Below are 26743 nucleotides of genomic sequence, written 5' to 3'. Positions count from 1 at the left end.
ACAAGTTTTTTGATACATGGATTGAACTATTAATAATTAATGTCTCAGAATGGATGTAGATTTTAATGGATAAATTTTGAAAATGGAGAGAAAATTTTGAAATAAAAAACAATTTGCCTGACATAGATGTTATAGAGTCTGAAGGCATAGAAGACAACAAAATTGCCAAAACAATATATAAACACAAAGGATTTGGAGAGGAAATAGCTGGAATAAGAAATTCTGGATGATGGCTCCTTGTGGGATTTACAAAGTAGGCTGGTGAAAGTTTCAAAATCTTTTAAATGCTAGAGTAGTGAAGGATTAATTTCTGTGATGCCATAATAATTATTTAAAGGTCCAAGTTGTGTAGAACAAAAAAGAAGGAATATAAAGGTAGACTATTTGACCAAGGACAAAATATTTGCTATTTCTTGTAACAGGTAATTGACTTTTTGCTGAACTAGGATGATAGGATGATTATTTTTGGTTTGCATATAGATAAAAGGCTATGGGAAGAAAAAGTATTTTTTTTTGTAATTTTATAAATGTGTTAAAAGTATTGTATATTAGCTTATGCTTAGCGTGATGAAGGTTGAAAGCCAGTTCTTTATTGTCAGAGTTATGATGATAAAATAGCTGACTAGCTGCTGTAATGTTGTAATAATGTACCGTTCTAACGATGATGCAATGGTAGCAATGGTTCAGCAAGGTTATTTGACTGCTACCTCTTTAAGAGGCTGTAATTTAAGAGGCCGTGTGAGGGCGTATCTCTGTCCGTGTGTGCTTCCGTACTATAGTTGATGATTGTTTGCCTGACTTTGCCTAGTACATGTATGTATATATTCCTTGTAGAGAAATCACTATTTGAAAGACAAACCTCTGTTTACTGTATTTGCTCCTGAGTTGTCTCAAAATAGTCACACTGTCCACATACTGACATTTATTAATGTCTTTGTTGCATTTTTTTTATAGGTGGTCCCCTGGTTAAGAATGTCCAACTTACTGACAACTTGTACTTACAAACAGGCTGCCTATTACTAAAAACCAAACTGTTCTTCCTCGAGCTGATGAACTGCTGAAAGTGTGCAGTGTTTTAATACACAGTCCATTTTCAGCAATTCATGAAAGGAAGATAATTCTATCTGCCATTTTAGTAATTGTTAGTCTGTTCATGAGTTCCAACTTAACATACAAATTTAATTTAAAGACAGACTTAGGAGTGGAACTTGTTCTAAACCCAAGGACTGTCTATAATTTTTTCTTTTAGGTTTTTTCTCTTTTTTTTCTGCATCTTCTGAATTTTAATTGTTCTTTTTTTCTTCTAGTTTAGTTTGTATTTGTTTTTACTACATTTCTTAAAAATCTCAATAAAATTATTAACAAAAAAGCCACACCGTTTGCCAGTGTGATATAATGGTGAAGTTGCTAGATTCACAATGAGGAGACCGTCAAACACAGAGGTTCAATGCATTACCTGGCACCAGGTACTTTGACTCAACCCAATCTATCTCACAGGGAAGTTGTGAGGAAAAATAGGGAAAAAAATATACTCACAGCCTTGAACTCAAATAAAAACAAATTTAACAAAATGGGGTTTTGGATTTTCAAAATTTTCTGCATAAATTTTAGAAGTTTGAGAAAATAAATATAACTTCTTTTTCTAATTCCAATATTGTGAGACAAATTCATTACTACATTATGCTTTAGGGAGGGAGGAAGTTTGAGAGATTGGGAATCTCTCAATGCAGTGAACATTGTGGATGTTTGATAGCTATAGATGGATGTAAAAGAAAACAGTACCAGATGGGAGAGTAAAATCAACTGTTGTTCCAGAGGACTTGACTGGCTCACTGAAATGAACGTTCTCCACAACAGGGAACAGAACTCTTGTCCAATAATTCTCTTGAGCCTGAAAGTTTGAAGTTACTCTTCATCTTTCTGTATGGGCAAAGATACTTGACACTAGTCATTTCTGCTTTGACACTAGTCATTTCTGGCTTTGATAGGCCTGCTGGTCACATGCATGCATGTCATTGAAATAAGAATGCATAACTTACATGCATGAGTGGGTGAATGAAGTATGCAGTTAGTTCAGTACACACAGAACAATATCTTTCTCCTAGATAAAAGCTGGGTGATAGTGATATTTGCCAGCAATGGTATTTACATATGTGATTCACATGTGAGTTCTATTCCATCTACAAACTCTGTTGGGAAATTTGTAAAGTTATTTGGTGTTAATTCTGCCCCGTGGGCAGACCACACAAATCCAGTTTGTTTTCAACTATAACAATATTAACACATTCATATTTGATCCAATCTTCCTTTTGTTATTCATTTTTCATTTCTCATTTTTGGCCTTTACCCCAAACTCCCAAATTAGGAACTAAGCGTAAATGTTACGTGCATTATTTCAATGTTGATATTCTCAAGATATGTGATAGCAAATTGATTTTATTGATTACAGCTATAAATATAGCTGCTCAGAGTTGCCTCAAACTGTGAGATGAGCAGCATATAAATTTAATAAATAAATGATAATATTCTTGAAATGTGTTTGAATATTAGTAGCTGGAGTACATAGTTAGGCTATTGGTTTGAGCTGCGAGCTTGACAATTTGGTTCCAAACGTTTCATCATTCAAGGAGACATCATCAGTGTCTTTTGAATTGTGCTAGTCTGTCAGAACACAGGTTTTTAACCTCCTTATGAGTTGTAAATTAGTCTGAATGTTGTTTGTTTGGATAGTTCTGACAGCCAAGCACAATTTAAAAGGCACTGACAATGTCTCCTCAAATGATAATGAAACATTTGCAACCAAATTGCCAAGCTCACAGCTGGACCCAAAAGCCTAAGATAATATTCTTATTCTAAACATTACAAAACTCAGTTTATAAAATTAAACTTTACATTTCAAATTATGCATTCCTGACAAAGGAGCTCACAAAACCAGTTCACGAAACTGGTTGAATTTAATCCTGCTAATCAAGGGAAGGGATGTTTCTGAAAGGTTAGGCAATAAGTCATTTAAAATATATTTGCCCAAAAGTGCATAGTCATACTGATAAGGGTGTTTCTGAGTGTACCCCACCCCCATTTGTTAACACACATACATGCAGTGGCCATGTTGTAGTCAATTTAAAAATAATAATAGTTATGATTAGCATTATACATGCACAAGAAAAATTATTCTCTTTCTGGTGAGCAGAACCTGTTTCTGAAAAAGAATATTGGAAGGTTCTGTTTTCCATTCGATTAACTGCCATCACAGTTAACACAGAGGTACACATATATTCTGTTTTGAAATTAGAAATAATGATGTGCAAAAAAGACTGGGTAAGAGATTAAAATTATGTTAGTTGGATAAAAGGTAATCTAGCATGGATATATGTATGATTTTTATAAAACGAAAAATCTGACAGACATCTAGAGATCAGAAGGAAGTTGGAAAGGATGCTATGTTAAAGACAGCACAAGGACAAGAGAATATCTTCACCACAGACAAGTATGGAAGGGTTATATGTTATATATATCTTAACCAACAAGTCTTTGGGCAGCCAAATATCAAATATCTACAAAAATAGAACTTTTATAGAACCAAATCAAAATGTCCCAAGAGAAACAGAAAATGGATGTAGAAAAACTACCAAAAAGTAAAGGATGAAATCTTAACTAGGACAGAAGAAAGCCAAGAGCAAAAGACTGAGAACAGGAAATAAAGTTGTATAATATCAAATGAGGCCCAAATTGAATCCTGATACATTATTAAATATTTCAAAAAGAAATCAAATTTCTGTAAATCTGGATTTTATTCTATGTTTAATAACTTGAATTATTAGCAGGTAATATTTTGTTTTCTATAAATACCAAAGAATAAACAAAACAGAAATTGCTATACAGGTAGTTCTCGACTTATGACCATAAATGAGCCCACAATTTTAGTCATAACTTGTGACAGTGATAAAGCAGGTCATCATGTGACCACACTCAATTTTACAACCACTGATTTTTGTGGTGGTTGTCAAGAAGACACCACAGTCGTTAAACAAACCCATTGTTCGGGGACATTTCTGCCAGAAACTGGAGTAAATGCCAATTTCTGACAAAAATGTTGTAAATTGAACTTGTGGGACATGGAAATGGCTGTAAATGCAGGCAGGCTTCCAAGTGCCCAAAATGCAGTCATGGGGGGCGGGGACGGACGGACAACTGTCAGAACTTTGAATCTGGATCATAAGTAGCTTTTATGGAATCCATCGTAACTTCAAATAGTTACTAAATGACTGGTCATAAGTCAAGGACTATACTGTACTAGATACAGATTCAATTTTTTCTTTTGACAAGAGTGCAGCATTGCCTAGAACTAAAATCAAATAACAGACACAGCTATCATGGTAAATGTTACTATCTTATTTTACTTAAATGTATTGTAATTTCCTATCTGGTGTCCTTTTAAAATCTGCTTACATGGTTCATCCTCTGCATACCAGTATTCTCAGATGTTCTGTCTTTGAAATAATTAATTTGCCTAAAGACTCATTAAGATTTATTTCTAGAATATTTCAGTGCTGAACTAATATACCGTATTTATCGGCGTATAACACGCACCGGCGTATAACACGCATCCCCCATTTTAACACAAAAATTTGAGTAAAAATTTTTTTCATTAAAAATAAATGACTTGGAAGCTCGGAACTTAATGTTGGATTAAAATTTATAACATTAGAACATGAATTATAACATTAACTCCTCTTAAAAGGCAAATATGAAATGAAAAAACACCTCTTTGAGCAAAAAGTTATTTCCATTTTCTTCCTTATATAATATTTTCTGTTTCAACATAAAGTGCCTTCCTTCCTTCCCTCCCTCCCATCCCTTTCTTTGTTTTCTTCATGCTTTCTTTTCTTTTTCCTCTGCTCTTTTTAAATCCCCCCCCCTTCTTCTCCTCCTCTACATTTAGGTTGGATTAGTTTGTACAACGGTCATCAAACTTCTGAAGTAAAAATAAATAAATAAATCATATTTAAGAAGAAAAAGGAAGACGTTTTTAGTTAAGTCAAACGTTTTAATAAAAGTTTCATCTTTTAAGATTTGTCCAACACATCCAATTGTAACCTTAACAGTAAAGAATATCACCCCAGCTGCTAAAGGTTCAACCAGTCTGAGAACCATTGAAAAGACAACAGTGCAAAATCCAAAAGACACAACTTCCTCACCGCCATTGCTTTGGTACCAAATCTTTGAGGAAGGGGGTCCAGAAAGAAGGAGGAGGAGGAGGAGGAGGAGGAGGAGGGAACCAAAGAGAGGCTTTTACCGAGTCTGCGCCCCACAGCCAGGACCGTCCTTGCGCCTCCAGCCGCGTTTCTTCCCCGCAAAGCCCTTCGGGCAACCCGAGAGTTCCGCTTGACGCCAGAAGGGCTTTGCAGGAAGAAACGCGGCGTTTCTTGTGTGTGTGTGTGTGTGTCTGTCTGTCTCCGCCATCCCCAACCTCTACACCTTGCAGGACTGCTGCGCCTTTGAGAAGCCGGGGTGGGGGGGAGAGGGGGACGGGAACGACGCCTAACCCCCACCCACACAACCCGGTCCCCGGGAATGCCGCTCCCGCCGTTCAGAAACCGAGGGGGAGAAAAGTTCAAAAGCCGCCGGAGCCAGCTGGAAAAGGAGCGACTTTCCCCATTAGCCGGCGCCCTCCGCCAATCCGCAACGGCCTCGCAAATTAAAAACCGAAGGAAGGCGGCGAGCTCAGCCAAGCGCGGCCAGGCAGCCAGCGGCGCGCACCGGCTTCCCTGCGCAGGGAACTTCTCCGGCGGCTGGGGGGAGGCCGTCAAGCGGAACTCTCGGGTTGCCCGAAGGGCTTTGCAGGAAGAAACGCGGCGTTTCTTCCTGCAAAGCCCTTCTGGCGTCAAGCGGAACTCTCGGCAACCCGAGAGTTCCGCTTGACGGCCTCCCCCCAGCCGCCGGAGAAGTTCCCTGCGCAGGGAAGCCGGTGCGCGCCGCTGGCTGCCTGGCCGCGCTTGGCTGAGCTCGCCGCCTTCCTTCGGTTTTTAATTTGCGAGGCCGTTGCGGATTGGCGGAGGGCGCCGGCTAATGGGGAAAGTCGCTCCTTTTCCAGCTGGCTCCGGCGGCTTTTGAACTTTTCTCCCCCTCGGTTTCTGAACGGCGGGAGCGGCATTCCCGGGGACCGGGTTGTGTGGGTGGGGGTTAGGCGTCGTTCCCGTCCCCCTCTCCCCCCCACCCCGGCTTCTCAAAGGCGCAGCAGTCCTGCAAGGTGTAGAGGTTGGGGATGGCGGAGACAGACAGACACACACACACACACACACACACACACACACACACACACACACAAGAAACGCCGCGTTTCTTCCTGCAAAGCCCTTCTGGCGTCAAGCGGAACTCTCGGGTTGCCCGAATGGCTTTGCAGGAAGAAACGCGGCTGGAGGCGCCAGGACGGTCCTGGCTGTGGGGCGCAGACTCGGTAAAAGCTCTCTTTGGTTCCCTCCTCCTCCCCCTCCTTCCACAGTCTGTGTGACGCTGCCGCCAGGCTGAGATCGGCGTATAACACGCAGGCAGGGTTTAAGCTTCCAATTTTAGTTTTAAAACTGCGTGTTATACGCCGATAAATACGGTATACGTCTTTGGCAAAAGTGTCAAACTTTGAAATGTAATTAACAATAGGTTAAATTCAATATGTGAAATGAAGAGATTTTCCCTGATAGAGTGCTTCAGTTTTGTTATCTGAATAGCAATCTAACCTAAGGTTATTCTCTAAAATTATTACAATAAATATTTTCCAAAATGTACAACTGCCTGTTTCCTTTAGCATATAAGATAAAATAATGAATTAGTGAGAGTTGAATTGGGTTTTTTGTTTCCATATATGCTCCTTTGGTTTTTCTTGCTTCAAAATCACCCTTCCTTATCTTTTTCTTTAGAAAAGTTCATGTAAAACTGAACCATTGTGGTTCTAACAAGTCAATTTAGAAACCCTTGTGGTAATAAGATTTATTATTTATTTTTGTAACTGTTCAGTCATGTCCAGTTCTTGACGAATTAATACATGCTACCCTGTCAAGAACAGTTTTCAGTTGTTGGATGTTCATCTTTGTATCAGTTTTGATGTTACCAAGACGTCGTCTTTGCTTGCTCCTTTTTCTTTTCTTGTTCCATTAGCCATTCCTAGCATCATCGATTTCTCCAATGAATTGGCATGCATAACATGGCCAAAGTAAATCAGATGTACTCTTGTGATTTTGGCTTTTAGTGAAGTAATTGGTTTTATACAATTCAGCACAATCATATATCATTATAGGGAAGATTATTGCCCTAACTATCTTGCTTTCTATATTTATATCAGTATTTCTGCTTTTCCAGATCGTATTCATATTAACCATTGCAGTGTGGCCTAAGGTTATCCTGCATTTGATTTCAGGAATAGAACTGCCATCATGAACAGTTTTTGATTTAAGGAAGTTAACTTCTCGAACCAATTGCAGCTATTGTCATTATCTTTGTTTTCCCAAAGTTAAGACTCAATCCTACTTTTTCACTTTCATCCTTGATTTTCCAAAACATTTTTTCCATTATTTTCAGGCAATGGTATTATATGATCTGTGTACCTCATATTATTTATTGTTCTTCCCACAGACTTCACTCAAACATCAGGCAGTTCCAGATCTAAGTTCTGCATGATCACTTCAGCATACAGATTGAACAAAATTGGTGATAAATACATCCCTGTCTAATTCACCTACTGATTCTAAAAATCAGCTTTATATATTTGTTTAAATTCTGTTTTGCTAGATATAATACAATTCATAGGTAATAGATCCTTAGCAGTATCTCATGGGGACGGGGAGGAGCCAACATCACAATGAGATGGATATGCGGTCTCGATGCTTTGAGACCGCATCCAATACTTTTGCCGCTGGGTGGTCCAATCGGACCTCAACCGTCCCGAAGAAACGGTGAACAGGAAGAATACGTCTTGCTGACCCTCAGGGATATCGCAAAATCCCTGAAAGAAGCAAGAGAAGTTCTTCAAGACTGCGACAAAAAAATCCAGGCTGACAAAGTCGGGGCAGCTCCAAAACGGAAGGATACGGAAAGAGAAAGTGTTTCCAGCTGGTGAGGAACTTTTATTGTTTTAAAAAGAGACTGCCTATAAAAACCTAAAATTAATCTAAATTGGAGAATAGAAGAATCAAGCGGCGGGATTAAATTTGGAATGGTTTTGGACAGTGGTTATCTTTTTAAATGCTATTTTCATGGATGGAATTTATGCAAGCCTTTTGAAATGGATGGATTAAGTTTTCTTCTATTTTTTCTTTTATTCTCTATAACCTATGGACTAAAGTTTTTCTCTTTCATTGCTGTGGGTATTTTTCTAATTCATTTAAAGATTGGACTCTTTTTTTCTAACTTGAAATACAAAAAGATACAAAAGGAAATTAGATTTTCAACAGTATTAACGCTGCTCAGAGGCTGGGAGGATTTGTTGATTGGAGTTTTGTGTATTGAAAATGGAACCCGTTTTTTCTCTACGGATTGTTTTGACTTGGCAATACAAGGTTTTACTGCTTGGCTACAGAGAATGATAAGCACACAGATGTCCCTTTGAAGTGTATTTCTAATCAGAAAAGTGAAAACAACATTCTTTGTGAGTCTATGTTTTAATTTTATTAACCTTCCAAGCAAGAGCAGCTGTGTTTGTTAGAATGGCACAATTTCAAAAGAAAATAGAAGTTTCAAGTTGCAAAAGATACTTTTAGAAATACAGAAATTATCAAATACACATGAAAGAATAGAGAAAAAACTGGAATACTTAGAGCACATAATAAAATATGGTGAATGAGGATGTCTATCAAATGCAAAATGGGGTGGTTGAAACTCAAGAAAAGTGAGTGGAAAAGTGAGTCGAAGTGGAAAATGAATATAAAGAGATTAAACCTGCTGATATTTATCATGATTGGTTTGTCTCTGAAAATGGAAAGAATGGAATACTGAAAGAGGAATTAAATGGAGAGGACTTGAACATTGGGCACTATCTAATAAAATGAAATTCAATGGTGAAAAGAGAAAGGTTCTACATTTAGGCAAGAAAAATCAAATGTACAGATATAGGTGGTAGCTCAATAGTAACTTGAAAGAGATCTTGGAGTCCTAGTGACAATCATTTAAATATAAGCCATCCGTGTGTTTCAGCTGCCAAAAAAGCAAATACTGTTCTAGGTTGCATTAACAGAGATCAAGATCATGTGGAGTTTTAATACCACTTCGGTCAACCAGCCCCAAAGGCTGTGAATCTCACCAAAGATTAACATAATAATAATAACAACAACAAACACCAACAGATATTGCTCAATTAGCTGAGAAAATAAAGCATCAAATGGAAGATGCTGTAAGAACATGTTTGCCAAAGCTGAACCAAGTGAACTGGAAAGACTTGAGAAAGGTACTTAAAAAGGTCAATGAGGCTCTGCAAACCATTCAAACTACTACATTAGCTGAAACAAGCCAGCTGATGTATCTAGCAGCCGCCTTCATAACCACCAAAGAATTGGGTTTGAAAATACAAAAGAACCAAAGAGGCAAGAAGAGGAAGCCTAAATGGAAAATTTGGTTAGAATTGAAGATCAAAAAATTTAGTGGAGACTTGAGCAACTTGAAGAACCTAAGGAAAGGTCAGCTAAAGAACAAACAGGTCAAAAACAGCCTGGAAGCAAGATACAATTTGGAGAATAAAGAGATTGCGATAGTAATCGAAGAGCTGAAGCAGAGGGTTGTTGCCATTGCTGAAAAGATTAAAAGATATGAAAATTGAGTAACTCAATTCAAGGAAAACTCACAGTTCAGAGCAAATCAGCACCAGTTTTATAAGAGCTTAGAAAGTGGAGGTGGAGTAACAACAAATGAAAAGCCTGATAAAGAGAAAGCTCTGAAATTCTGGAAGAATTTGTTGGAAAGCAACAAGAAGCACAACAGAAATGCAAAATGGATCAAACAGATTGAGGATTATATTAAAGTGCATAAAACGGAAGATGTGAAAATAACAAAAGAAATGGTGCAAAGACAGTCAAGAAAAGTGAAGAACTGGAGTGCACCTGGACCAGATGTGTTACATGGCTTCTGGTTAAAGGCACTTACAAGTGTGCACAAAAGATTGGCAGCCCAAATGAACCAGATCTTAAAAACACTTGAAAATGATGAATGGATAACAACTATAAGGACATTACATCCAGAAAAATGAAGAACCAATGATTAAGGAAGTAAATAAAGGAGGCCTTTTAAAAACAACTAAGTCAAAAGCTGAATATAAGAAAGAAGTAATTGAGAAGCGAGCTGAAAATTGGAAAAACAAAGCTATGCATAGCCAATACTTGAAAAGTATTGAAGGCAAAGCTGACCAAAAGCTAACTTGGAACTGGTTAAGATCAGGAGCACTGAAAAAAGAAACAGAAGGCTTTATTTTGGCAGCTCAAGAACAAGCCTTAGCCACAAACTGCATGAAGGCAAAAATTCAACATGTTACCACCAACAACAAATGTCGCTTCTGTAATGAGAAAGACGATTCAGTCAACCACTTGATCAGTGGGTGCAGTAAAATTTCACAAACTGACTACTACAACACCATGACCGAGTTGCTAAGATCATTCACTGGAAATTGTGCCAAAAGTTTGGATTTTAGTACAGCAAAAACCACTGGGAACATCAGGTTCAGAAGGTTTTAGAGAATGAGAAGGTCAAGATCTTGTGGGACTTCAGAATTCAGCCTGACAGGCACTTGGCCCATAACACACCTGACATAACAATAGTTGAAAAGAAAAAAAGTATGGTTCATTGACATTGCAATACCTGGAGATGCACGAATTGAAGATAAACAGCAAGAAAAAATCACAAAGTACCAGGACTTGCAAATTGAAGTTGAGCGACTGTGGAAAAAGAAATTGTGTGTTGTCCCGATTGTAATTGGAGCCCTTGCAGCAATACCTAAAGGGCTACCTCACTATTTGGAAATTTTAAATTTATCAGACTTGAACATTCTGATTCTACAAAAAACCACCCTACTTGGAACAGCTTATATCCTCCGACGTTACCTTAACAGTTCCTAGGTCCTTTGTTAGGACTCGAGCTGTTGAGCTACCAACCAGCCCCAAAGGCTGTGAATCTCACCAAAGATTTACCACATAATAATAATACTACCGTATTTCTACTGAAACACGACCCACCCCCCAAAAGAAGGCCCAGCACTGTTGTGCGAATGCGTTAAAATTAAGCCCTAAACCCCCCCCCCCATGGCCTTATTTAAGCACACGAGTGGTTGGTTCATGAAAGAAGCCGGCCGGTGGCCAGGCAAGGTGCGCTGCTCACTCTTTTTGGCCATGATAGAAGCGGCCAGGCAAGCCGCACAGCTTGCTCTTTTCAGCCACAAAAGAAGAGGCCTGTCGGCCAGGGAAGGCGTGTCACTTGCTCTTTTCCACCACGAAAGAAGTGGTGAGGCGCATCACTTGCTCTTTTAGGCCGCAAAAGAAGTGGCCAGGCAAGGCACGTGGGGGGAAAATTAGGACACCTCTTGAAAAGAAGTCCTAGCAGTTTTGGGGGGGGGGGTCAAAAGAAAATAAGACCCTGCCATATTTTCGAAGAAACACAACAACAATAATAACATAATAAAAATAAAATTTTATATGTAGACATCATGTTTATACTTTTCTTCCTCTAGCATTTTCATGAAAGTGTGGGTCTACATTTTTTAAATTCAACATAGTTGATCCATTGGCTGTGACAGGAATTGACCCACAGACTTCTTACCTTTTCCTGATATTTGTGATTGGCCCAAAGTCATCCAGCTAGCTTTCATACCTAAGATGGGACATGGAACTCTCAATCCCTTGGTTTCTAGTCCAGTATCTTAACCACTACATCAAACTGATTTTCATTTTATATCTGCATCAATAATTTTAAGAAATGTTTAAATCTAGTCTAAATTTTGCAAATATGATTTAATTAAAAACATGTAGAGAGTCATTTTAACCACCTTGTAATTTTCCAGATGTTTATTATAATGGTAAGAAGCTTTTCTGTACATAAGAGTGAAGGTAAATGTAAACCTATTCTTGGATGCATATTTTAAGTTTAGACTGTTTTAGTTGACAATATGATTATTCCGCTGATTTAGAATGCTGCATGATTATGGGAAGCAAACTATTAGAGCAATTTCATCAGTTACTAGTTTGTTCTTTGCAATATTTTGAAAGTCTCTTTCCATAACCTAAATTGTAAATGTGTTATCATTAGTTTTAGCTCATTAGGATTGCTTGGATTGGTTTGGTTTGATTTTGCTTTATTCTTAAATGTATTATACTTGTGATTGTGAACCTATGGTATGTGTGCCGGAAGTGGCATGCAGAGTAGTTGCCTGTTCTTCCAGGTTCTGGCGCACCGGCCAGCTGGTCTTCACATACGCGGGACTGCCAGAAACCTAAAAAGCAACCACCTGTTGCACATGTGCACACCGGGAAGATGATCTTCCTGTTTCCGGCACACATGTGCATGCAAAGGCCAGCTGCCAGTGCACATGCATGTGCCAGAACCCACAAGGGAGCAGAGCTGCCAACTAGGACAGGCAAGCCAGGGCTTCCTTCCCTCTCCATCTGAGCGGGCTTCCTGAGCAGCTCTAGCTGCAGCTTGTGGTCCAGAGCACCTGGCCAGCTTGGGAACACTGGGCAGTGGGGGCAGTGTTGGCTGGGTGGGTGACTGTCCTACCCGCTGCTCCTGCCGCTGCAAGTAGGTGGCAGCAGTTGTTATGCTGCTACTCGCAGCTGGGATGCTGGAGCAGGAAAAACAGGATCTTGGGAGTCGCTGTTGGGGAGGCAAGGTTGCCCAGGATCATTGGAGGAGAGTGCAGCATGGAGACGCCGCTGAGGGGTAAGAGATGCACCAGCTGGGAAGTGACTGGGAAGGGGAAAGGCTGTACTGGCTTCTTCTTGGTAGTGGGCTGGTGGGGTGCTTCTCCTGCCTGTTGGCCCCACAACCCGAGTCCCAGGAACACCAACACCCCTTACTTCCAAGGCTGGGAAGGGGCTCAGGCTTTCCAGTGGAGGTGGAGGACCCCGAAAGGTCAGGCATAGCTGGCGCATGCGCACTGGACAGCTGGTGTTCATTTGCGCATGCATGTGCCAAAAACTGGAAGGTCATCTGCTTTTCTGGTTTCCGACATGCTCCCATTTGGCCAAAAAGGTTAGCCCTTACTATATTATACTGTATACTGTTTATTATTACTAGCTAATTTGGGTATTTAGCAGAAAAGGGGACTATGAAGAGAAAACATTAATCAAATGCAGCATAGAGACTGGGTGTTTCTGTCCAAAATAGTTGACTTATCTATATCTTGTGCAATTTATATTTAGTCTGAGAGAGATGGTATATTTTCAGAAATAATTTATAGCTTGATTTGAACTATATGTACAAAGATGTACAACCTATATCTTGTCTTTAAAAAAATCAGATAAATTTTGCTGTGCAAACTTAAAAGATTTGAGATGATGCTTGAAGTTATGAGTTATTGATCAAAGACGTTGGCTTATGTGGGCAAGTAGACTTTCAAAGAGAAAATGGACAGGCTGCTGTTAGATGGTCATCACCATATAATTTGCTTTTATATGCCATCCTTTTCATATAAAAGGAATATGAAATTAGTATTGCAATTCGAAATAAATTCATTTTGAAGCAAATTAAATCTTCATATTAGATTTTGATTTGAAAATGCTTGGTTACCTATTTATGTGGTCAGGAAGAGTCAAATTATCTAGGTTTTAGAGTCAAAATAAATGGTATATTCTAGTCTCATGAAATTATTTTTTCCATGTTATTATCTCTGTAGTATTACTGGTTCATAAACCCCAAACTATATATTTCCCTGTAAATATGTCAGGGAAGAGGTTCCCTTACAAACATGTTAGGAAAGAGTAAATATACAGAGTACAGCTAATCCCCAGGTTACGAGTATTCATTTAGCGCCAATTCAAAGTTACAAGATAAGCACTCCCTAATGTTTATGAGCAAGTCCCAAAATTATGAATGTTGCAGCACCACAGCCGTTGTTCGCCCTTACGAACAACTGCACAGATCTGCAATATTCATCCTACTCGCCCCACTCCCCACAACTGCTTTTCCCTCCCATACTGCCACGCCGGACTCACGAGACCTGCCTCCTCTCTGCCGTAGTTTCTTTGCTTTTTAAGGAGAAGACAGTTGATGGAAACTCCTGGGTGCCGTAATATCATATGAGTTCAGGCACCCATTCTCTTTTGCAGAGACTGGGTGCCTGAACTCTCACAGGCTCACAGACCCCAGAAACTTCCATTCTCGGTACAAAAAGTATTTGCGATGCCTGTCTCCTGCTCCTTTCCCCCCCTCAACTACTTTTCTCTCAGATGGAGACCTGACAGAGACTGTGCAAATGGGGCCTTTGAAACCGGAGAGATTTTACTCTGTTTTGAAAATCCCTATAGGTGTCTATGAGGCCTTTGAAAATGGAGGGAATCCCTCTGTTTTCAAAGGCCCAATTTGCATGCAGATGAAGCTTTCAGTCTCCATCAGGACTCCGTTTGGGCAAAAAGTATCCTGGTGATGATGGAAAGGAGTAGGGGACAGCCACGACAGGGAGGAGACATCTTTGCAAGGTAAGTGAGTCCGACATGGCAGGGAGTGGGAAGCATGAGATATCTTAGTGGGTTGGGGAGGTGTTGGCCTGTTCCATCACTATGCCGCACCCTGAGATGCCTTTGCCACCCTGAGATACTGCATATGCACTTAATGAACTCTACATTTGCCCACGCATTAACGAATGTATGGGTGAAAGAGGGAGTGATCTCGTCCAAAGTACGAGATTCACTTCCACGAATCCTCGAGGTACGAATGAATGGGCAGGCTCCATTACATTCATAACTCGAGGACTACCTGTATTTCAGTATGTGGAAAACCCAGGAGATTATATTTGGAGCTTAAATCTTACTGCTGTTCACCTACACTGCTATTCTCTAAGGAAAATAAAATTAGTTATTATACTGACCCCAAAAATAGGCTGTTTAATAGCGTATGTATAAATCTTGAATCATGTAAGAAAGTGGATTATTTACATACAGCATACTAGGTTATGCACTTTAGGAGGCATATAACATTAGATTATAGCATTTAAAATATCAGAAAAGATTAAATAAGTTTAAAATGTATAAAATGTGACCATGTTTAATAGTACTGCAAAAAAACAACAACATTGAAAATCACACATAGAGGCCAGAAGCCACATGTCCTGACAACCATAAAACCTTAAGGCCACAGAGACCATGAGATACTAGGAGGATCATTGTCTAAGGAATGGTAGGAGATTCCCCATTTGGAAAAGATTAGCTGATATAGCTGTAGAAAGTTGCCACAAGAGGGTGCCCAAATGCTATGTTTTAAAAGTATAGTTTGAGTCAAGTATACTGTCTTGCCTATGTATGTATTGCCTATGACTGTAAAAGGTTAAATATCCTCAAACATGCAGTATGTAATTATATGCTATCTAATGGCATTCCATGTCCCTCGCCCCTCCCTTGTGGGTTACCATAGGGATTCTCCCCCCCCCCTCCTTTTTAGTATTTATATCAAACCATTGTAGGTCACAGATCATCCACCTGTATGGAATTCTGCATCATCCGTATGCTGATGGTACTTGTGTCTTTCGACTCCAGGCTGGCCAAGTGGGGCTACTGAGATTCTGTCCTAATGCCTGGAGCCTGTATATGTTTGGCTTGGTTGGAATCACATATGACTCCTTATGGATGGATAGATAGATGCCTTGATATTGAGCAGCTTACAAGGTTAATAGTTACAAACATGACCAAAAATAACCATATAAATCAATAAAATCATTTAAAAACTATTAAAAACCGAAAAACACAATCTGTGAGATAATACCATTTGTTTTCCTAGAAATACAGCCATTTAGAAATACGCCCATTTCCTAGAAATACAGCCATTTAGCAGGCTCTCCACCAACATCACTGATCCCCATGATATCATTAGGTCCTCCGAAAAGCCCACAAGATCAGGGCCAGTTTCACTTGGGAGATGGTGTGGGCCTTCTCCTGGGTCTTGCCAGATGGCCCATCATAGATAGGACCCATAAATTACTTTTCTTCCATTTCTGTGTCATTTCACAGCTTGACTACTGTAATACACACTATGTGAGGTTGCCCTTGAATACCACTGAAAACTTCAAATCTTCTAGATTAGAATGCAACAGCGCAGGCACTGATAGGCATGTCTGAGTATGCCCAAGTTAACACCTCTACTTTGCAAGCTGCAATGGTTGCCATTTTGTTTCCAGGAGCAATCCAAGGTTGCTATTCATAATGGTATAGGTCACTGATAGCTAATCTTTTTGTTGTCGTGTGCTGAAATAACGCAATGCGCGCATGACCCTCCTGGGCTCTCCTGTGCATGTGCGCGTGACCCCCAATGCTCTCCCTTTCCCCTACGTATGCCACAGCAGAGCTCTACAAGCCAGGCCAGCCAGTGGGAGCCACATGCGCAGTGGAGCTGAGCTGAGGCAACGGCTCACGTGCCTGAAGAGGGCTCTACGTGCTCCTTGTGGCACATGTGTCATAGGTTCATCATCATGGGTGTAGGTCCTGGTTACTTGAAGTACAGAATAGATACCTTGCTTTTAGGTTATGCTTTTTATTCTGTCAGAATAGATTTCAATTATACTTTTCCCCCCACAAATGTTCCTTTTGAGCAATTTCCTTGCAAAAATCTAGAGGAATTCTATCAACTGCACCATTGTTACATTATAATAGCTTTGGGTGCCATGATTTGCTCCTCTGTTGCATCTTACTTATTTTCCAAATCATTTTCTACCCATTAAGAGCAAATGGATTACCTGGATCTTAACTTCTCATTTTGCAAGGTGGATTGAGTTGCTCATCACCTCAGAATTTAACCTAAAGAAATTCCTCATGCCTTCTCATCTGTCCTCAAGTAGATTCTTACATATTGATTGATTCTGTGCTATCAAGTCAGTTACTACTCTTAACAGACACATAAATAGCTTTTCTCAATGATGATATGTAGCTAAATGTAAATCCTTTGAGGACTTCATACATAAGCAGCACTGACTCTTTACAAAGCCAGATTCACTAAATTTGGGTCTGTACTGTAACATGGCTCCTCTCATATAAGAATATATCTAATACCATTTCTTCTTTCCACTCTCCAGCAGACAGTACTCATTTTTTCCCCAATAAGAATAAAGTGCTTCATAAGTTCTAACTTGCCTATTCCCATCATTCTGCCTAGAAGATCTTTCTTGTTTTCATGTTATCAAATCTTTCAAGCCTTACCTGTATGTGGTCGAAGTCCTTCAAATTGACCCGCAAGTCAATTGCCATCATAAAAGATGGCATTGTGACATCAACTAACCAGCTGAGAGTTTTATTGCCTTACATAGATGTGATCCTTCTTTAATTTTCATGGGGCAAGAGTGTCCTTCTTAAATTTGCTTTTGCATTCTACTTGGATTGGGCTATTAAATTGCCTACTGTGGTTTCCCAATTCTTCGAAACTGAAAGAGAAACAATTTTCTTGATGTCCAAATAGTGATTGACTTTCATTTGAAACTAAGATTGTGTCTCTCTTCCCAATGTTTGTCTTAAAGGATAAAGATAATGAAGCTTTAGAATTGGCAAAATAACAGTGATCCTTTTGTATTAATTGTAGGGCGAAAGCCATTTTGATCTACAGTGACAAAAAAAAAATATCAGGAGCATGGTACCTTTTTTGACTAATACAAGTTTATAAAAAGGTTTTTGTAAACCTCACTTTAGTTCATCAGATGTAACTGGAACTTTTCATTGGTTTCCTGTGAATTCAAACAACCATTCTCCTACATGTTTGGTGTTCAGTTTCACTATGTTGTTCATAAAAACTGAGGAGAGTTAGCATAGTCAAATCATGCTACAAATTCATGGTACAAATGGAGCAAGATTTCTTCCAGGAATACGATAAGCTAGTGGTTCTCTCCCTGTGGTTCGCGAACATCTTAGGGACTGCCATACTGTCAGAGGGTCCACAAAGTCTTGAAGAACTGTTATGATTTAAATCTTTATTTAAGCTTGTGGTCTCTGGCCATGATGTTTGGCCATAAAAAGTATGTAAAGAGGGTCTGTGATGAAGAAATGGTTGAAAACTAAAGCTATAAGCTATATTTAATTAACTGTGCAGAGACACATGACTCGTGTGTTTGAATTCATAGATTGTCACTCAAGAACCATCCATCATAGATGAGTAACAAGCTCTTTTGTTTTCTTTCCATATAAATTTAAAAGAAGACTTGACTGTATTTTAAGAATTACCTGGTTTTGAAAATATTAGCTAAGAAGGAGGTACTCAACAAGATGATGGGAATAAAGAAATTTTTTTGCTGGTCTAAACTTCAAGAAAAATAATAAATTGTTTTTTTAAAAGTCCAATTAGTGAGAACTGATAACTTTGTTCAATCCAAAGAAAAATAAGAATGATGACAGCCTTACTGTACTACAGTCCTTAGTGATTCAACAACATGTTGGAAAGAGGTTGTTGTGTCTAGAGGTCCTTCATCAGTGGAGTCTGAGGGAAGGAATGAGGAAACCAAGTAATGAAATGTGTCATGATGTCACAACACAAACTTTGCAACTTATGTCTTTGTCAGGCATCATAATACATATGCATAAGGATGGAATTTGCAGTGTGAAGGCATGTGCAGATTGTTTTATCATTATGACTTGGTGTGGATATCTATGCCTTTCATTGGCACAATGGTTGCACATAATCTCTTATTCTATAGACTTTTTACTAATTATTTTTTTTCATTTGCAGAATATTATAATTGAAGATCATCAAGGGAAAATAATCCCATTTTGGAGTTTGGTGTTGTTATTCCAAGACAGAGAAACCTTGCAGCTCCACACAGAACTGGATTTTCACCCTAGTTTTGCAGCTTTGCTGCTCACTTAAATACTGATGAATGAAGACCCCATTTGGAAAGGCACCAGGTCAGCGATCCAGAGCTGATGCAGGTAGGTAGCAATACTATCCTACATCCCAACAGTGGATAGCAAACATTGATGGCTGCAGATCCATATCTTGCATTATGGTGCTTCTAGGTGTTGGAGGCCAGATGCCTGTACCTGAGAGTTCTGCTAGTTTCTTGCGTTTGTCACACTAGACATCCACTGCAAATGTAGACTGGCACATTCATTCTGGAATGCTCAACATGGCAAGAGGGACGTAAGAGGGTAGGTGATGTTCCTGCTGTTCCTTTAGAACTGTTGGCTACTGAACGGGAGATTTAGATTGGTTTCTCATGAAGCCTCTTTGAAAATTCTGATCAGTTTAAAACTGATTGTCCTTCCTCTTCCTCTTTGTATATTGTCTTGCATGTGCAGGTGTCCGCCTAAATTTGCTTTGTTCTGATAAAGGTTTGGTCCTTTTTAATCAAAAACAATGTTAGGAAATATTTAGGCAGGCTTTGCTTACAGTCTGTAGAAAGCATGAATTAACCATGGTGAAGGACATAGGCCAGCTGTACAATTGCAACTCATTCCTCATGCACAGTTAAGAATATTTGCGTATACGTATAGAGGATTTATGCTGTCCTCATATTGACATAATTTGACAGAATGTCTTTTGCTATTTATATCATCCCTTAAATCATTTCAGGCAGACTGCATTGTATAGTGTAATATACTGCATATAAATATTTGGTTATTTCAGAGTGTTGTTCTACAATAAGTTTAAAATGTAGGAACAGGAATGGTGCTGGATTTTTGACATATATAGGTAAGATTGTCTGTGTGTGTCTCTCTGTATTACTAAAATTCTCATGTCTGTAAACTTTAAGCAGGCAAAACAAGGTGCCTCATAGGGCAACTATTTTTGAACCAAGGTACCTTAAATAGATGAACTTAGAGTGTGTCTGAAGGCTAGTACCTTAATTCCAGCTAATCAGAGTCATATTACAGGTTACTTCATATGGAATTATCTATTTCTGTTAAGATTTAGCAACCTGAGTCTGACAAAAAAGAAGCATGCTATGTACTAAAGTTTTAACAACTTAGATCATATAAAAACTTGCCAGCCAAAACAAATGTTAACCACAGATAACAATTGGCATAGATCAAGGTTGGGCAATTGATCCTAACTCTCTGAGACAAATTGACAGTCCAGATCATGAAAAGGTTAAGTGCTGTTTTCCAAATTCTGGATAAGGGAAGCTTCATGGAAGCAACCCACTGACTTTCAAAATGAAAGGGGTGAAGGAAAGCCTTTGGGTCCAATTTGGACCAAAGGAAAGGCCAGGACCATAGACAGTGGCATGGGTTTTGCCAGAATAAAAAAAGGAATGAAGTCCCATTGGATTGTGTGTTGAAAAACTGGATGGAGGGGACTCCCTAACAAACATTAAATTGATTCATTTTTCTTGAAGATGAGTAACTTCATTATCAATCTAGTAGATGATCACCAAAAGAAAGCCTGGACTATAATGTAATGTTGCAATTGCTACTTTATTGTAGGAAAAAAATAGTTGGAATACGTGTATGAACATGTGTTTTTAAGTTTATAAGGAAAGAAACTGATTTGCAGGATAACTGTTGTGTAATAGTGACAACAGAGAGTGAATGTAACAAGTATGGAAAAGTTTTAATTGATAGTGAAAATCATTTGACCATCCTGCATGATAATTTCAATCTCTCTAAGAAAACATGTCCACTTTGAAGGTGAAGACAAGTAGTTTATCACTTTCACATTCTGATTTAAGATATGTCTTTGAGATCCCCAACCAGAATAATATCAAAGGAGGGGTGAGTTAAAAAGATGAACTGGAAAATTAATGAATTAATTACTTGCCTTTAAAATAAATAAAGTCCAAAATCCCAAGCCTCATATCTACCATTTAATTGAAATTTGGCAATTTTATAAAACATTTTATGACATAATTAGCATAAAACATAAAGCATTTTATGAGATAATACAAAATGTCATGAACCTTTTCTGTGGTCATATATAAATTACTTTCAAGGCAGATACATTACTGTATATCTCCCTGAACTTTTAAGAACTTTTTCAGAACGAATGAAGCTCTGCCATTGTTGAAGGCATTGAGGAATCTGGTAAGGAAGTGTCTCTGAAACAATTAACTAATGGATGGTGTGTGTGTGTGTGTGGTAATGAATATTGCATGTGGCTATGGCTACATTTGAATATTAAGTTTTGATTATTACAGGTTTAAAATGTAGGACCAGAGACAGTGCTTGATATTTGACATCACTACCTAATTGATCTTCAGCTACACTGCAGAAGAGTGGCACTAATTAGTTTATTTCTGGGTTCAATTCAAAGTGTTAGTGATCATCTTAAAGCCATCCCCCCCCCCTAGGGGTGTCTGAGGTTATTATCAGTTTGCCTTGCCTACTCTTACTAGCTAATTCTTATTAGAAATGTTTAAAAATACTTTTTAGATATTTTTCCATTTTTAATTTGTATGTTTTTAATGTTATAAGCCATTCAAAGCATATATACATGGGATATAAATGTTAATATAAATATTCCTTATTGATCAAGATTACTCAAGCATTAAGTTATCAGGATAGCCAAATTATTTTTGTAACCTAAATTGATTGTAACTATTGTAAGCCAGAAGGGGAAAAAAGTCACCATTAGTAAGCAATTATATCAGAGGAGATAAAGGCATTGACATTTTAAAATGAGGGAAATGTTTGTGATTTTTCATGAATATTTACTTTGATCATAGCTGCAGAATAAATCTATATAAAACAAGAACTTAAAATACAAAATTATAATATAATTTAATTAAAATATATTTTAAGAAATATCTCAAAATTATAATATTCAGAGTTTAAATCTTAGTATTAGATTTGTGTCTAGTTTCCCAGGTCCAGCAAATAAATGCACAGGATGTAGCTATTTCTATACTACCCAATCAACTAGCTAAAAACGTTTATATAAAGATGACGGAATTGTGCAGCAGCTGTCCAGGTGAAGTCAGAGACACTGACACAAACTTGTAGTCTTTTGTATAAATATAAATATATTTAACATTCAAATTTGTAGCAGTTTTTGTCGTCATCCAGAAAAGGAAGAACATAAGATAGTCAGGAATATCATGAGGTAAATCTGAACAGTATATAGAACAGGAAGAAGAAAAAGGAGGGAAAAAAGGGAAATTCCCCCTTTATACTTACAGCAACCAATCATTGCTTAGATTGCATCATGCATGAGTCATCACTCTAATCATCTACAACTGTAAGTTAGGCCCATTGTACACTTTATTGTTCGGCTACTAAATTCATTATCCTAACAAAAGACCACTGCTTAAGAGAACTTAGTCCACTGATTTTCCTGCTCTAGAACCACAAGATAAAAGAAAAAATGCAGTAGGTTTGTCTATTTTTTCATTAATCAAAAAACTGCTATTATTTGGTTATTGTTTTTTATCAGAGCACAATATAAATATATCTGGCTTGAATAAAACTAGCATGGAATAGGAATTGATAGTCATTGAAGCCCAATGGTGGAAAAGGAAATATAATTATGTTTTGTTAGATTAGCAATTAACAGGTGATAAAATAAGTTAAATTTTAAAATGTGTTAGAGGCTTAATCTGTATAGAAACTTCCTATAGTATACTGTTTTCTATTGTGTATCCACATACTTGGATGTTATTGCTTAGATCCATTTATAGTTTTGTGAATGAAGATAAGATGCACATTTGTGATAAATATTAATCAGAACACACATGTAATTTACTTTGTTTTCTCTATTTAGAAGATCCAAATGCTATGGCTTTTTCAAAACAGTGACACACCCCCTTCCATACTCATTTCATAAATGCTGGATGTATCACTATAAGTTGCCTTCCTAATAGTTATGTAAAGTAATGTACTGTGTTGTGTTGTGCATTAAATCAGTTGTCATCCTTATTGTAGTGACAATCTGCCAGAAGATAATATTTTATCTGATAATTAAATGAACACTTAAACTAATGATAACACTAGATAACTATGATAGAAATTCTAACTGCTGCATATGTTGCTAGTATGAAAATATCTGGTTTTTGCCGGCCCACCCACCCACCCCAAAAATTTAAAGGCAAGGTTTATTCTTTAAGTTGAATAATGAGAGAATCTACTAATGTCTTCAGTCGAATTATATGACAAGCTCCTTTTATAATTGAATCTTCCTTATTGTGTTGTTGCTATTAAATCTTCTAGGCTTCTTCGAAGTCTTTTTTCTATTTACATGAATATTAATAATGTGTTTTCAGTCCTATGGCCCATCCTAAATGTCCAAGTAGCTATATGTTACTTTCCAAAGCTGTATTTTGGGCCATAGACTATATCTTAACTGGAGTGTTAAGTATTCAGCAATATGTCTGGCACAATTTTAATAAAAATGGTTTTATTAGTAGTAACTACGTTAGAATATCAAAGCCGTGGCTCTGATATCTTGCTTTGAAAAAGTTAGACAGTGAATTGTTTGCTTGCTCTTCATGATTTCATTTGATTATAAACCAGTACCTAATACTGTATATGCATTTCAGCTTTTTTGTCCTAACTGATCCTGTGTTTCAGTTTAGCCAGCCTTTGGGGATAAAAATGAAATTTCTAATATTAAAAAAATGTGATGCATATCTTAAATTGCACTGCAGCTGTTGTCCTTGATAACATTAAGGGTTTCTTTAGAAGGTTGAAGATTGTATTTTCTGAATGCAAATCTGTTAGCTCCCAGTTTTGGTAAAGAGAAAGGATTACTATTCAAGCAGATACTTGGTCTAGCCCAAGCAGACTTAATTGTTTGTGTTTAATAGCTTGTCAGAATATGTTAATACATTTCTTGATATCACATTAATTTCTTTTAATATGCTTTTTTGCCAATTTTGAATAATTATGCTTGGGACTTTTGTGCAAAACAACTTAAATACTAGGTTATTAGTAGTGTACTGAACAAATGCCTATGAGTTGTATCAGTAGTCCTCAATTTATAACCACAATTGGGACTGAATCACTAAGCAATGCAGTTGTTAAGTAAATCAGCACATGACAGACCCAGTTTCAAGACCATTTTTACTGTGGTCATTAAGCAGATTACATGGCTTCTCCAACTGACTTTGCTTGTCATCTGGGAAATTCGCAAATCATGATCATGGGCCCTTGTGACGCTGCAACTTTCATAAATGCAAGTTCGTTGCCAAGCACCCAAATTGTGATCATGTGACTGCAGGGATAATAGGATGGTCATAACTTCAAGGGTAGATTATAAATTACTTTTTCCAAGACTGTTATAACTTTGAATCCATTAGGCTCAAGCCCAAGAGACAGAGACCCAAGTGAGTCCAATCCTTTATTTGCTTATACCTAATAGACAGAATCTTGCCAGAGTAAAGCTATAATTTTCTAAGATTCTAAATATATCCTGAAAGATTCTAGGACACAGGTGTCAAACTCGCCACATCATGTTATGTTTCGCGATGTGTTTCCCTTTGCAGAGCTGGGGTGGGGGTGGCCTGTGCATGACACATCCTGCTCATTTTTGACAGCCCTGTTCTAGGAAGAGGCACCTCTTCTTTTTCTTTCTCACCCCTCCATCTCAGGACTATAAAGATCTTGATCCAGATCTCAATCTGGGAAAGTTCTGAGTTGGCAAAATCTTCCCCCTCTGCTGCTGCAGGTGCACATTCCATCACAGAACCATCATAAAAGAACAGTTATAAGTGGAGAGCCACCTATCAAACTATTTTATATTTGCAGCACCTGGCTAAAGAATCTAAATTATTTGTAATCACAGACTAAAAGAGCAACAAATTATAATAATTCTGGAATAAAAGACAAAACTGATAGGCTTGCATTAAAAAATCTCATTTGATATAATGACGAGGTTGATATGCCACTATGCCAGTATTTAGCTACCACATTCAGGTTACAAAGACGCACAGTATTTGTCTAAAATGGACATTGTCTTGCTCTTTTCAAATTAAGAAAACGTTTTGACAGGATAAATACTTCTGTACAGTTGACCTGTTCTTTGATAAGTCAGATTTACATTATATTTGCAGATATATTGTATGCTAAAGATTTATGGGGTATTAACAATGCCTAGGGTTCCTAGAACATGACTAATCATTGCCATATGCAAGACAGACTTGGGATATGTTTTAAAAATAATTTCCTATAATTTCAGGTTTTATCAGATATTTTCATTGTGCTCATGGAGATAGCCCAAAATATTCTTCATCTGCAGAAATTGATATCTCTTTTACTTTTGATAATTAGCTCTGTAACAATATGAGAACCAAAACAGCTGTGTTAGAAAGTTGTCTAACCATAATATTTGCCTTAATTTGGAATATAAAATCCCAATAACGTGAAATTTTTTTTTTCTGTGCAAGGACCTAACCAAGTCTAGTTATAGATTCTGTCTTCTGTCATTGGAGACAGACTGTATTTTAGGGAGAGACAAAAGACTAACATTATCTGGCAACATGAATGTTAAAGCACCAGAGTTTATTTGATAATTCTACAGTTTATAAAAGAGGGGAGGTTATTCATAATGGAATAGAAAATGTATGCTCTTCTGCTATAGTCAGGCAGGGGTAAAATTTTAATTCACTCGGGCTGGTTTAAATTAGGATAGATTAGATCAGTGGTTCCCAAAGTGGGCGGTACCGCCCCCTGGGGGGGGGATGACTTAGGAGGGTGCTAAGAGGCAAGGGGGGTGCTAAGAGGCAGTGGGGCGGCAGGCAGAGAAGGAGCTGCGCTGAGCCTACAGCTTCAGCTGGCCAGCCTGCCATAAATGCCCCTTCTTCGTTGATCTATTCGATACTATCACTGCTTTTTCTCATTGCTGCTGCTGTCTGCCACGGTGACTTGAGCAACAGCAGAATCGATCCTAATTACCAGCGACCTCAACCACTGCCCAGCGAGAGAGAGGGAGAGAGAGAGGGAGGGAGGAAAAACATACAGTGAGCACGCAACTGAACTGAGGGGGGGAGTTGAAACAACTAAATAGGAAGACACCAAGCCACTCCCACATGGCAGCTAGGCACACGCCGCTCAGGGCTTTCCCCCCCCTATCCGGACTGAGCGCCCCTGAGCCCGCCGCAGACATGGGCTGCTCCCATCCTCCCCGTCCTGTCGAATGGTTGCTTCTGGCCTCTTGCATACCGCACATTCCTCAGGGTAGCCAGTCAGTCAGCGCGTGCTCCGTCAATCCGTGCGCTGTGTGCCAAGGGTGGCAGTTCCGCAGGCAGGGAGCCCTGTTTTCTGCGAAGGGCGATCCTGGAACCTGGGCATCCCCATATGTGCGTGTGGCAACTAAAATCCTCCAGTGACACAAAAAAAGGGGTGGTGGGTGGTGTTCCTTGGGTGGGAAGGGGGCAGCAGGGCAATGGCCAAAGGGAATTCCGACATGGGCGACAACGAAGCAAGTTTTTCATGAATTCCAGGGGAAAACTGATAGGAAACGGGCCACCCTTTTTAAGTGTCTTTTAAGATAAACCATCACCCAAAACTACTGGAAACTAGAGCCAGGAGTTATTGCCACCGAAAAGGCTCTTCTGATACCGTAATAGGAGAGGAAAACAGTTCTGATGCTTTTAGAGCAGTGTCTCTCAACCTTGGCAACTTGAAGATGTCTGGACGTCAACTCCCAGAATTCACCAGCC

The 26743-nt window shown here is 38.5% G+C and overlaps 1 protein-coding gene across 7 annotated transcripts in view; it reads left to right on the top strand.

The window, feature by feature from the left end:
• Positions 1 to 26743, top strand: part of SPIN1 (spindlin 1) — a 49674-nt gene that overhangs the window by 9022 nt on the left and 13909 nt on the right. For 3 of the 7 annotated variants that reach the window (XM_087715904.1, XM_014059575.2, XM_014059576.2), the window contains exon 3: positions 18880 to 19079. In XM_087715904.1, the coding sequence (XP_087572030.1) occupies positions 19028 to 19079 (52 nt within the window). In that variant the 5' untranslated portion in view covers positions 18880 to 19027. Of the gene's footprint in view, positions 1 to 7626; positions 7702 to 18879; positions 19080 to 19166; positions 19299 to 21149; positions 21174 to 26743 lie in introns of those variants that run through there. The other 4 variants (XM_014059578.2, XM_014059577.2, XM_087715903.1 and 1 more) reach the window with 3 other exon arrangements.

This window comes from Thamnophis sirtalis, unplaced genomic scaffold (assembly GCF_051295495.1).
Source record: "Thamnophis sirtalis isolate CommonGarterSnake01/CBP01778 unplaced genomic scaffold, rThaSir2_p1.2 scaffold_5, whole genome shotgun sequence".
Taxonomy (NCBI): Eukaryota; Metazoa; Chordata; class Lepidosauria; order Squamata; family Natricidae; genus Thamnophis; species Thamnophis sirtalis.
Note: the sequence above shows the minus strand (reverse complement) of the source record. Positions and strands in the feature narration are given on the sequence as shown.